The following is a 13,420-nucleotide window of genomic DNA, read 5'->3' as shown; positions in this document are numbered from 1 at the left end:
AGGTTGAAATCCAAAGAAAGAGCCTCCACCACACACCGGGGCAGAGAGTTCCACTGCTAAACAGCTCTGAAATTCTTCCTCATGTTGTGGCGGAATCCCTGATGATAGTGATAGCTGGGTCCAGAAGCTCTGAGTGTTATGGAGATACCACAAAGGTGGCTGTGAATAAGGGAAGAGGGGGGTGGAGGGAGAGTGGGGAGAGCAAAGGAAGGATAGAAAGGAGGGGACACTTAGGGTAATGGTTAGGGCAAGGTTTAGGGTTTGGGTTATGGTTAGGGTAAGGGTACGCTTAAGGGTTGGGTTAGAGTAAGGTTTAGTTTGGATTCGGGTTAGCATAAGGGTAAAGGTAACGTTTAGGGTTTGTGTTAGGGTAAGGGGTTAGGCTTAGGCTTACGGTACAGTTCAGGGTTAGGGTAAAGGTTAGGGTTTCACCATTAAAGAACTCTTACATTCCTTCTATATTATCTCTCTCCGGCCTGGCTTACATTAGCTAAGACTCTCTTGCTCAAACAGTGCTCCCAAAGGAGCAATGCAGCATCTCCGTAATGCTCGGAGCTTCCGGACCCAGTTATCATACTATTACCGAATCTCCTTTCCTGTAGCTTGAAGCCATTGTTCCACATCCTAGTCTCCAGGGCAGCAGAAAACAAGCATGCCCCCTCCTCCCTATGACTTCCCCTCACATATTTATACATGGCCCTCATCATGTCTCCTCTCAGTCTCTCCTGACGTTTCATCCACATCTATGGCCCTGGCCCTTGAGTGCTGTAGCTGGAGGTCAGCTGTGACCAGCAGTGCTGTAGAATTTAAAGAGGCACAGACAGAGGGTGAAAGGGAGAAAAGTGCCAAGAGGAAGGCATGTCAAGCCAACCTGACCGGGGCCGCCTTCCATCTGGAAACTGATATCCTCACTGCAGGAGAACATGCGGATCAAGAATAGGGCTCCACAGCCACCTATGAACCCATTGCCAAGACACCACATCTAGAAGACAATCATCCTCAAGCTACGAGTGATCGCCTAAGTAAAGTAAGTATGGTAGGTAGCTTTCTGGGTAGGTTGAAAGCAAGAAGATTCTTAATTCACTGCATTAACTAGGCCATTATAAACCCTTCTGAATCTCCTTCCACAATGATAGGCAGTCAAACATCAACAGTGGAACATAGGATTCCTAGACTAAATAAGCTGGAAGGATATTTTATTAGACGCATGCCAAGTTTAGGATTTGTGTTCTAATTGTTTTCAATACCTAATTTGTCAGAGTCATTCTTACTCCTTTTCATGGCTGACTGGGCAATGTCATTCTCTGATATTATTTCCTCACTGCTGTGACTCATTTCGTTGTTCTTGTGAATGAGCCATCAAGATTATTAAATGGATTTCCCTTTTGGTTTACCATGCCCAGTGTTGGGGGGGGGGGGGCTAGGGATATGCCCCAACCTTGATTAAATGATACCTGGTTAAGCACTTAAGTGCCACTGGCCCAGTGACTCATCTTGATTCTATACATGTCTCTGAGCATGTATAGAATTGCTTCCTTACAGAGGCCCCTTTCACACGACTGAATAAAATGCCACAATATCTGCTTTGAACTGGGTTATATGGAAGTGTGGACTCTGGGCCCTTCCACGCAGCCCTATATCCCAGAATATCAAGGCAGAAAATCCCATATTATCTGAGTGTGGACTCAGATAACCCAGTTCGAAGCAGATATTGTGGGATTTTCAACCTTGTTATTCTGGGATATAGGGCTGTGTAGTAATGAGGGATTTTCTGCCTTGATATTCTAGGACAGGGGAACTCAAACTATGGCTCAGGGGCCGGATACAGCCCTCCAAGGTAATTTACCCGGCCCTCGCTCAGGGTCAACCTAAGTCTGAAATAACTTGAAAGCACACAACAACAATTCTATCTCATCAGCCATAAGCAGGCCCACACTTCCCATTGAAATACTAATGAGTTTATACTTGTTAAAATGGTACTTCATTTTAATTATTGTATTGTTTTTATGTGGGTTTTTTTTTTTGCACTACAAATAAGATATGTGCAGTGTGCATAGGAATTCATTCATGCTTTTTACAAATTAGAATCCAGTCCTCCAACAGTTTGAGGGACTGTGACCTGGCCCTCTGTTCTAGGATATAGGGCTGTGTGGAAGGGCCCTGAGATGCATCCCATTGTTAGAGATGTTTATATGCAGGGGAGTGCATCTTAAAGAAATACAATATATCTTGAAGACAGCAGATCTTTTACCAGATAGCATAAGTGAATATTGAATCCCGAAATCTCATATTTCACCTTATCCAAAATAACCACATAGTGTTGGTGTTTTAAAATTGTGTGGTCCTTGCCCACCACTGGGAATCGGGTGTGGCAACAAATAGTGCGAGGACTGCAACTTCTAGCACCCCTAGGTAACATACATAATGGAGACGACTGCTGGCACTTTAAGTCTAAACAACATCTGGAGAGTTGTATGGTTTCTGGGCTGTATAACAAAATGTGCTGCAGGATGTCCAAAGTTTTTGCAGTTAATAATAATTTTCTGTGTTTTTATGATAGAACCAATTAGGAAATGACATTTATAATCCACGAACAAAAATTGTGTAACCCAGGGCCCTTCTACACAGCCATATAACTCAGAAAATCCCACAATATCTGCTTTGAACTGGGTTATCCGAGTCCACACTCCCATATATCCCAGTTCAAAGCAGATAATGGAGCCCCCAGTGAAGCAATGGGCTAAACTCTTGTGCTGGCAGGACTGCTGACTGAGAAAGGCCAGTGGTTCGAATCTAGAGAGAAGGGATTGGGTTCCCTCTGTTCCCTCTGTCAGCTTCAGCTCTGCATGAAGGGACATGAGAGAAGCCACAAGGATGGTAAAAAAACATCAAAACAATTGGGCCACCCCCTGGGTAAAGTCAATGCAGACCAGCCAATTATTCCACACCAGAAGCAATTTACAGTTTCTCAAGTCACTCTTGACTCAGAAAAAAAGAACAAATAATGTGGGATTTTATTCAGCTGTGGAAGGGGCCTTGGTGCTCTTCCACACAGCCCTATATCCCAGAATGTCAAGGCAGAATAACCCACAATATCTGCTTTGAACCATGTTATTTGAGGGCCATTCCACACAGCCCTATATCACAGAATATTAAGAATACTAGCCATCCTCTGCCATGTGTTGCTGTGGCCCAGTTTGTGTATGTCTTTTGTGTGTATATATATGTGTACAGTAAAGGTAAAGGTTTTCCCCTGACATTAAGTCCAGTTGCGTCCGACTCTGGGGGTTGGTGCTTATCTCCATTTGTAAGCTGAAGAGCTGGCGTTGTCCATAGAGACCTCTAAGATCATGTGGCCAGCATGACTGCATGGAGCGCTGTTACCTTCCCACTGGAGCGGTACCTATTGATCTACTCACATTTGCATGTTTTCGAACTGCTAGGTTGGCAGAAGCTGGGGCTGACAGCAGAAGCGCATGCTGCTCCCCATATTCGAACCTGTGACTTTTTGGTCAACAAGTTTAGCAGCTCAGTGGTTTAACCCACTGTGCCATGGGGGCTCATATATGTGTATATATGTGTGTTTGCATGTGTGTGTGTGGTTTTGCACATGCATTGTAATGTGTTATTTTATTTTTTGGCTTTTTAAGTCTTTTCCACTTTGTTTTTCAGTGTTTTTCTGAGTGATGGTCACTTGTTGGCCTGATCCGTGTATTGTGTCCAAATTTGGTGTCAATTCGTCCAGTGGTTTTTTTAGTTATGTTGAACCCACAAACAAACATTACATTTTTATTTATATGGAAGATTAATCCCACCTTATCTGAGGGTGGACTCAGATAACCCAGGTCAAAGCAGACATTGTGGGATTTTCTGCTTTGATATTCTGGGATATAAGGTTGTGTGGAAGAGCCCTGGGATTATGGTAGTGTGGACTCAGATAGCCCAGCTCAAAGCAGCTATTGTGGGATTTTCTGCCTTCTGGGATATAGGGCTGTGTGGAAGGGCCCTGGGTCTACGCTGCCAGATAAGCCAGTTCAATGCGGCTCTTATCCAGCTGTGTGGAAGGGGCCTTGGTGGGCTAACCCCAAACAAACCTTTTCCCTCAGGTTTCCCTTTCCCATCCCTGTGGGTTTCTATTTCGTTTTTCTATTGTGCGGTTTCCTGGCGAGAGACGGGGCCGGGCTGTGGTTGCATCAAGGCGGGGGCAGTTTCGTTTCTTGACGCTGGGTTGTTTGCCAGCCCGCGAAAGCAAGACTCGCTTTCGATTCCCGGCTCTTTCAAGGCGGCGAGTGCCTCCTAAGTTTCGCTTTTCCCGCCCCAGAGATGCTGCTCCGTTGCCTGGCGCCTGGGTCACTTCTCCGAGGTCCCTCTTCGCGCCGGTGCTTCATGGCGGAACCCCTCGCCTCCGAGCGGGACTATTCCGCTTCCACGACGGGAAGGGGCTCCCCCACCGGGAATAGCAGACGAGACGGGGACCCCGGCGGCCTCCGCCTCTTCAGCGCCGGCGTCTTGGCCTCTTCCCAGGCAGCCAGGAGGGTTTTGGAGGAGGTGGGTCATTCTCCACGCCGAGGAGGTGGCATCCTGGAGAAAGAAAGGAGCCTGCGAGCAGGCCCATAGCCAGGATTTCGTTTTGGGGAGGCTGAATTTTTTTCAGGGGGGGTTTCGGGGGGGGGGGGGCCTGAGTCTGAGTGAAAGAGGGTCTAGCCTAGCAAACCTTTTGTATCATTACCCCAATACCCCCATGCATATGGGATATATTGAGTATGGTGATCAGATCATGATATGAATAAACACAACAATTTAAATAATGCACCAATAAGGCCTTTTCGCGAACCACCATGAAATGCCTGCCTGCGAGGAAGGACTCAACAACCAACCAAACAACCACACTGTGGAATTGATACACTTGTAACCGCCATGGCTCCAGCTTTGGACTCGTGGGAGTTACAGTTTTTCAAGGTCTTTTCCTGCCTCGGCCACTTCTACACAGCTGAATAAAATCCCACATTATATACTTTGAACTGGATTATATGGCAGTGTGGACTCGGGGCCCTTCCACACAGCCCTATATCCCAGAATATCAAGGCAGAAAATCCCACAAGATCTGCTTTGAACTGCGTTACCCGAGTCCACACTGCCATATATTCCAATTCAGAGCAGAAAATGTAGGATTTTATTCAGCTGTGTGCATTTGGTGGAAGGATAGAAAGGAGGGGAGGGTTAGGGTTAGGGTAAGGTAGGGTTACGGTTAGGGTTAGGGTTTTACCATTAAAGAACTCTTACATTCATTCTATAATACCTATGTCTGGTCTGGCTTACAGTACTTCTGTCTCTCACTCGACCCTCCTGTCTCGGTTATGTGTTCCGTTCTGCACAAACAGTGCTCCCACAGGAGCAAAGTGGAAACAGCATAACGCTCCAAGCTTCCGGACCCAGCTATCATACTATTACCAGGAATTGTAGGAAAATGAGTGTGCTGAACTTGTTTGAACTCTACAAACATTTTGGAAAGCAAGCGTTGTTATTCTTGGGTTGCTGTGAGTTTTCTGGGCTGTATGGCCATGTTCCAGAAGCATTCTCTCCTGACATTTTGCCCACATCTATGACCGGCATCCTCAGAGGTTGTGAGGTCTGTTGGAAACTAAGCAAGGGAGGTTTATATATCTGTGGAATATCTAGGGTGGGAGACAGAACCCTGTCTGCTTGAGGCAAGTGTGAGTGTTGCAGTTGGCCATCTTGATTAGCATTGAATAGCCTTGCAGCTTCAAAGCTGCAAGAGTGGTTGGAGTGGTCCAGCATTTTTGTGTTTTCAAATAACATGTTCATCAAGTCAGCCATAGCAGAGCATTTGATGAACCAACCTGGGTACAGCATATTATTTGAAAACACATAAATGCTGGACCACTCTAACAACCACCATGTCAAACTACACAGAGAAGCCATTGAAATCCACAAGCATGTGGACAATTTCAACAGAAAGAAGGAAACCATGGAAATGAGCAAAGTCTGGCTGCCAGACAGTAAATAAAGAACAACACTCAAAAAGCAGGGGAATTCCAGACCTGAAGCCATTAAGACCAGCTAACACCTCCTAGCAGAGGAGTCCCCCAGGCAGGAAGCAGACAGGCTTTGAAGCTGCAAGGCCATTCAGTGCTAATCAAGGTGGCCAATTACAACACTTGCTCCAAGCAGACAAGTTCTTTCTCCCACCCTGGACATTCCACAGATATATAAACCCCACTTTCCTAGTTTCCAACAGACCTCACAACCTCTGAGGATGCCTGCCATAGCTGTGGACAAAATGTCAGGGGAAAATGCTTCTGGAACATGATTGTAGGGCCTGGAAAACTCACAGCAACCCAGTAATTTCCAGCCATGAAAGCCTTCAACAACACATCACTGTTCTTAGGAAAAGTTTTAGCACCCTTATGTACTATAAGCCGCTCCCACCTCAGGGCAGTCATCGAGGTACTTGCTTGCATTGGGAAAAACATGAAGCCACAACACTGTTTTTTTCTAATTCAGTTTTTTAAAAAGTTGAATTTAACATTCTAAAATCCTTTTCTTTCAGTGCACATCTTTTGTCCCCGAAGCCAGAGCCGTTCTTGATCTTGTGGATAATTGTCCTGTGCACACAGAGAAGGGAAATTTCCCTGTGATCGTTATTGAAGGACTGGATGCAACAGGTAACTCAAAAATGCCTATCAAAACATTAGTACAGGCTTACATACAAATTTAACTTAAGAACAAACTATAGGATCTATCATGTTCATAACCCAGGGACTGCCAGTATCTGTCTTGTATTAGTAAGCCAACCCATCTCTCAGGTTGCCATTTTCGAAGCAGCTTTGACAAGTGGCACTCAAGACTGTAAAATTATTAAGTCCAGTTTTAGTGATTGAAGTGTTTTATGAGTGTCTGTTAATGATTAGGTGTTATGTGGAGCCCTTGGCAGTAGCACAGTGAGGTAAACCCTTGTGCCAACAGGATTGCTGACCAAATAGTCGGTGGTTAAAATCTGGGAAGTGGGGTGAGCTCCTGTCTGTCAGCTCCAGCTTCTCATGCGAGGGCATGAGAGAAGCCTCCCACAGGATGGTAAATATCTGGGCGTCCCCTGGGTAACATCCTTACAGACAGCCATTTCTCTCACACCAGAAGTGACTTGCAGTTTCTCAAGTTGTTCCTGACACACACACAAAAGCTGTTGTGCGGGATTTACGTAGATTAAAATAAATAGATGTGGTAACGTTTTGAGGTGCAATGCATAAATATTAATGTTGATAGCAACATTCATAGACTAATAGAGTTGGAAGAGCCCCAAGAACCATCCAGTCCAACCCCCTGTCCTGCAGGAGCACACAATCAAAGCACTTCCCAACAAGGAGACTCTACTGCAATCCCAAGCAGCCTATTCCATTGTTGAGCAGCTTTTAACAGCAGGAATTTCTCCCTAATGTTTAGGTGGAATCATTCTTCCTGCCAATTTGTTTAATAATTATGAGAATATTCATATATTCAATACACTTTTTCCTATCTGATAAACAAAACTTTCTGGGTAGTGTATAGCTTGAGACAGAATTAATGCTCATAAAGTTTCTCTTCATCATCACCATCACATAACCCAACTAATTCCCATCTGGCCTCAGTTAGTAGAAAATCACTGTTGGGGAATCTGAGCTGTTAGACTAAAAAATAACCCTCAGTTGGGGTAATTCCACCATAAATATGGCAGAGTACCAGAAGCAAACTTCATAACCAGCAGAAACTTACGTGTGGTGAGCTTCATAGGATGGCATAGGATTGCAGAGTTAGAACTTTAGGTTCAAAAGAATTTATTGAAGTACGTAAAATAAATACATTCTTGATAGAAAAGGTCTTGGAGCTAACTAGCTTGCGAAGTCTCACCTTCTAAGAAATGTAAAAGGGTGAAAACTCAAAAGTTCCATTTAGCTACATTTTTCCTAAAGATAGGCAAAATGCGTCTTTACTTAAAGGAAGAAAAAGCAGAAGAGACTGGAAAATGGTGAATGGCCACATGGCCAAGCTCAGGGCAATAAAAATACCTTTAAAAAGAAAGCTCCCTCAGAGATTCCATTGCTAAATCTTCAAAAGAGGGAGAAGACAGTGGCTAGCAGAGGAGTAAAGACAAAGCCCTTTTGGTAAACAATGCATAGGAAAGTGGGGGAGGAATCCCTCAGCCTAATCTTATTTCTAGTCTTATCTACTCATTGAGGTCTGGAGACTTGATGACACAAGAGACTTGTGCAGTCCAGGCATGAAACCCAACAATGACTAATACTTCTTTTTCAGAACTAGCATTTGCAAAAAGTCTAGATAGGCTTAGCTGTTGGAGTCTGATCCAAAGAAGCCGGGCATTTGCAGATATGTAATTTATTGACTTGTTGGTTTAACTTACTCTTGTATTCTGTAAATACATTCCCATTTGTGTGTTTTCTATGTCAAATGTAGGCAAAACGACAGTGACTTGTGCTTTGAAGGACGCGCTGAATGCTGTTCTCTTGAGGACCCCTCCTCCTTGTGTCAGTCAGTGGAGAAAGGTTTTTGACAATCAACCAACACTCATACGGAGAGCATTTTATGCACTGACTAACTACATTGTTGCTTCTGAAATAGCAAAGGCATCTGTGAACTCACCAGTGATTGTGGATAGGTTTGTAAACGTGAAGCATCTTCTGTATCGCACTGTATTTAAAAGCATTTGAGGATCCTTCTCTGAATTCAACCCTCATTTAGGATGGAGATATGCTCAAGCAGCCATTGCAGCTTGAAGGAGTTCTCTCCATTATTAAACACAGGCTGCCCACATTTCGTGGGTCAAGCATAGGAATTATGGAACCCTACAGACTGCATTTTCCAGTATTCCTCCTTAGTTTGGGCTGCTGTGACTAGCAGTCCAACTATGGTAGAAGGGGATGCATGATTCCCACCACCTGTTTTAGGCATTCGTGCCACTTTAGATGCTTATCATATGTAGATAAAAGAGAAAAGATAAGGGACAGAACATGAACTATTTTACAACATTAAGCTTTTCCAATGAGATCACTGTTCTGATTTACAGCCTTTGGGAAAGTCAAATAGATATGGCCAGTTGGTGGCTTTCAAAAAATGATTGAATAATAATAATAATAATACTTTATTTATATTCCACCCTTCTCACCCCAAAGGGGACTCAGGGCGGATCACAGTACACATACATGGCAAACATTCAATGCCGCTTTGTACAGACAATATACAGACAGAACAGAAAGAAGGGATGTTGTTTCGACTCAGTGTCCAGCTGTTTTGGTGCCATGGTTGGGCTCGAGTCCAGCCACAGGGAGTGCTGTCGCTCCATCCTCGATGGGAAAGAACTGTCAGGACTTCCTCCTTCCTTTTGGTCGCCCAGCATTTTCTGATCTTCTTTCTTTATGGCATCATAAAACACCTCCACTGCTTTTAGCGGTACCTAATTTTTCTAATTACAGCTAAAGCTGTTTTGATTGCTTAGGTAAACAGTAAGTAGGACTGACAATTGGCAGCTTACACCGATGCGGGGCTTCAAACTTGAGATCTTTCGGTTGACGGACCTTATAGTTACTGGTGATTTACCAGCTGTGTTAACCCTCTGGAATATTACACTAACTCTGGACCTAGGCAGCATGTGGCTCTGCAGTTCAGCATAGCCAATTGTCAGCATAGCCAATGGTGAAAACCGATGGGAGTTGTAGTCCAACAACAGGTGAATAAAATCGCACATTTTCTGCTTTGAACTGGAATATGTGGCATTGTGGACTCAGATAACTCAGTTCAAAGCAGATATTGTGGGTTTTCTGCCTTGATATTCTGGGTTATATGTGTGAGTTTCACAGCTTGCTCACTCTTGTGGTTTTTCTACATTAGTTGCCCCCCAGTGTTGGACACGACTAGACTTAATATCAAGGGGAAACAATTACTATTTATATGTGTGTATGCGTGCATGTATGTGTGTGTGTGTGTGTGTGTATACATACACACACACACACACACACCACTCTGTTGTGTTTTGCTCGATAGATATTGGCACAGCACTGCTGCCTATGCAATTGCCACAGAAATCAGTGGGAAGGTAGACGATCTCCCTCCACCTCATCATCCAGTCTACTGCTGGCCCAAAGACTTGCTGAAGCCAGACGTTGTCTTGCTGCTGACTCTCAGCTCAGATGAAAGAATCCGGAGATTGCAGGGACGAGGGATGGAGAAGACCAGGGAGGAGGCTGAGCTGGAAGAAAATAGGTCTTTCCGTCAGAGGTATGTGCTTACACAGACTCTCCATAAAAGTAGTTAATAATAATGGAATTATAATGATAAAAGTAACTTTTTAAATAACTACTCCTTAAAGTAGTTAATTACAATTGTGTTTAATTAACAAAATTAAATGTAACTATTTCTGAAATGTAATTCAGATTCTCACTCCTGTCCCTAATCTAAATCTAATTAAAGACACATTCCAATTGTCACACTTGGAAACCCCTGCAATCCAAATTGTTTAACTTAGTGGTTCTCAACCTGTGGGTCCCCAGGGGTTTTGGCTTACAACTCCCAGAAATCCCAGCCAATTTACCAGCTGTTAAGATTTCTGGGAGTTTGAAGGCCAAAACATCTGGGGACCCACAGGTTGAGAACCACTGGTTTAACTCAATGAATCTGAAACTGTGCTTCTCCAGGTGTTTTGGACTTTAGCTCCCAGAAATCCCAGACAGTTTACTAGCTGTTATGAATTGTGGGAGCTGAAGTCTAAAACATCTGGAGGAGCAGTTTAAGAACCACTGGTTGAACCAGTAAGTGCTGCAGTCTCATACACATTTGGCTACATCTTTGGGGGCTGGTTTATAAACACTTTTAGGAAGAAATAGAGTTCATAGAATCATAGAATCAAAAAGTTGGGAGAGACCTCATGGGCCATCCAGTCCAACCCCTGCCAAGAAGCAGGAATATTTCATTCAAATCACCCCTGACAGATGGCCATCCAGCCCCTGTTTAAAAGCTTCCAAAGAAGGAGCCTCCACCACACTTCGGGGCAGAGAGTTCCACTGCTGAACGGCTCTCACAGTCAGGAAGTTCTTCCTCATGTTCAGATGGAATCTCCTCTCTTGTAGTTTGAAGCCATTGTTCTGCATCCTAGTCTCCAAGGAAGCAAAAAACAAGCTTGCTCCCTCCTCCCTGTGTCTTCCTCTCACATATTTATACATGGCTATCATATCTCCTCTCAGCCTTCTCTTCTTCCAAAGCCTTTAAAGTGGTTTGGAATAATTGGATTAAAAATATTTCTTAAAATTAATTTAGATTGTAACATACACCCCAGTAATCGAAATCTAATTAAAGATACAGGAGCCTGTTCCAATTTTCACTCTCTGGAACCACTATAGTCCAAATCGTTTCACAGATAGTAACACAGTAAGTCAAGGTTTGTTTATGAGTTCTACTTCTCATCCTCTTACTCTTTTCTCCCTTTGCAGCTCTACACAGGTCCACATTCTCTCTTGATGTTCATATATAATTAATGAATTGTTTGAATCTGATTTGCTAGGCTCAGTTAAATTAACTCCATTCGATAAATTAAAATACTATGTTTCAACTTCACATTCAAAAGGTCTAGTCTAGTCCTTTAGGGATTGTGATCAAAAAGTGGAACCCAAATCTCAAACTATAGCGCACAAGGTTTTGTCACTATCTTGCTAGATAGGTAAAGATCCATTATATTTTCACTAAAATCTAGTAATATCTTAGCAGGCTTATGAAAGAAGTAAGTTAATAAGAACTTGATCAGGCAAAGGTCTAAGTAGCACTGCATTGGAAGTATTGCACATCTACTGTGTGAGAGTTGTATATGTAATTATTTAATGGTTTGCTTTTTCAAAATAGAGTAGAAGAGGCCTACAGAAGAATGGAGAATCCTGCATGCCAACCAGTTGACGCCAGCCCATCTAGAGAAGAAGTTGTCAAAGCTGTCCTACGTCTGATCAAAACACAATGTGATTTACCACGTGATTCCAGTAAATGATACCAAATTGTATCAATTGGCACAAAAGAGTCATCCCAAAGTTCCTCAGCAAGCTTATGTTAGAGAGGAGATACATTTTCTCCAGCCTTAAGAAGTCTAAAGGGAAATGGGGCAGCAAGCCATCATGATGTCAACTGGTTTCAAAATACAGAAATAAGACTATGAACTATATTCCATTAAAGCTCAAGAGAAGAAGGAAATGAAATTATGCAGCCACTCTATTTTGCAGAATAATACCATTAACTGGCTTGGGTCAGTACTATATGGAGTTATCATTTTGCAAGTTATTTATATTTACCCTTTTCTGTCAAGAGTTCTGTTTTTTTTCCTCCATGTCAGGAGTGACTTGAGAAACTGCAAGTTGCTTCTGGTGTGAGAGAATTGGCTATCTGCAAGGATGTTGCCGAGAGGATGCCCAGATGTTATACCATCCTGTGGGAGGTTTCTCTCATGTCCCCACATGAGAAGCTGGAGCTAAATTATATGGCAGCTTACACTGCTTCCTGGATTTGAACCACTGACCATTTGGTCAGCAGTCCTGCTGGCATAAGAATTTAACCCATTGTGTGTCAAACTACAAATCCAGAATTCCCGGGGGGAGCAGGATGTATATATACCAACAGCTTGTATGGGACTGATATTACTCTTTTCATGAAGTTACTGAAGCTTCCTATGACTTACAATTCAAGATTTGTGACAAAGAAATCTCTGAAGGATGCAGACATTCTTACACCTTTGTTAATTAAGAGATGTAAATCTCTATTTGAATGTAATTGTTTCTGTGTTGAGTCTTTTTGTGCTGCGTCATGACATTCCTGCCGTTTATTATTGCTAACTTGCCCTGCACTACTTCCATTTGGACTCATTGAAATGGGAGCAGATGGGGGAACAAGTTAGCACTTCAGAATGATCCATGAGCAAACAGGCACTTATGCCTTCACTCCTGGGCTGTACCGTCAAGATTGTTTACCACTTGGGGGTACAAACATCTCACCTGCTTCAGGTGATAAACTTTATGTCTCTTCAAGCAACACAAGTGGCAGAATAAACCCAACAATTTTCATCTTTGCACAAGGCTTACGTCGTCAAGACTCCTGTTGACTTCCTGCAAGTGCATGGATTTCATTGGGGAGCTTTTAAGGCAAAGAAGACTCAGGTGGTTTTGCCAGTTCCTTTCTCTAAAATATAGCCTACGGCACTTGGCCATACAGTCCAAAAAACCTGCAACAACCCAGTGATTTGGCCATGAAAGCCTTCGGCAACCATTCCTCCATTTCAGTTGTAATTCCACTACAAACGCAATTCAGGGCTCAAACCATGTTTTAAAACCCAGTTCCCCAAACTAGCAGAATAAACTGCTGCAGTGGTTTTTTAAAATCC

At 43.3% G+C, this 13,420-nt stretch overlaps 1 protein-coding gene across 1 annotated transcript; it reads left to right on the top strand.

The window, feature by feature from the left end:
- The first annotated feature begins 4,290 nt into the window (after nt 1–4,290).
- On the top strand, nt 4,291–12,828 carry CMPK2 (cytidine/uridine monophosphate kinase 2). Its single transcript, XM_060787997.2, has 5 exons — nt 4,291–4,548; nt 6,572–6,686; nt 8,470–8,671; nt 10,054–10,287; nt 11,902–12,828. The coding sequence occupies exons 1-5, from the start codon at nt 4,324–4,326 to the stop codon at nt 12,038–12,040; spliced, it is 915 nt and encodes a 304-aa protein (XP_060643980.2). The 5' UTR covers nt 4,291–4,323; the 3' UTR covers nt 12,041–12,828.
- The last annotated feature ends 592 nt before the right edge of the window (nt 12,829–13,420 follow it).

Source organism: Anolis sagrei, chromosome 1 (assembly GCF_037176765.1).
Source record: "Anolis sagrei isolate rAnoSag1 chromosome 1, rAnoSag1.mat, whole genome shotgun sequence".
In the NCBI taxonomy this organism is placed as follows: Eukaryota; Metazoa; Chordata; class Lepidosauria; order Squamata; family Dactyloidae; genus Anolis; species Anolis sagrei.
Note: the sequence above shows the minus strand (reverse complement) of the source record. Positions and strands in the feature narration are given on the sequence as shown.

Excerpts from the sequence above, each read along its gene's own strand:
- CMPK2 (XM_060787997.2), top strand. The coding sequence starts at position 4,324 with ATGCTGCTCCGTTGCCTGGCGCCTGGGTCACTTCTCCGAGGTCCCTCT. Across the intron at positions 4,549-6,571 it reads CCAGGAGGGTTTTGGAGGAG|TGCACATCTTTTGTCCCCGA; the intron begins GTGGGTCATTCT and ends CTTTTCTTTCAG. Across the intron at positions 8,672-10,053 it reads TCACCAGTGATTGTGGATAG|ATATTGGCACAGCACTGCTG; the intron begins GTTTGTAAACGT and ends TTTGCTCGATAG.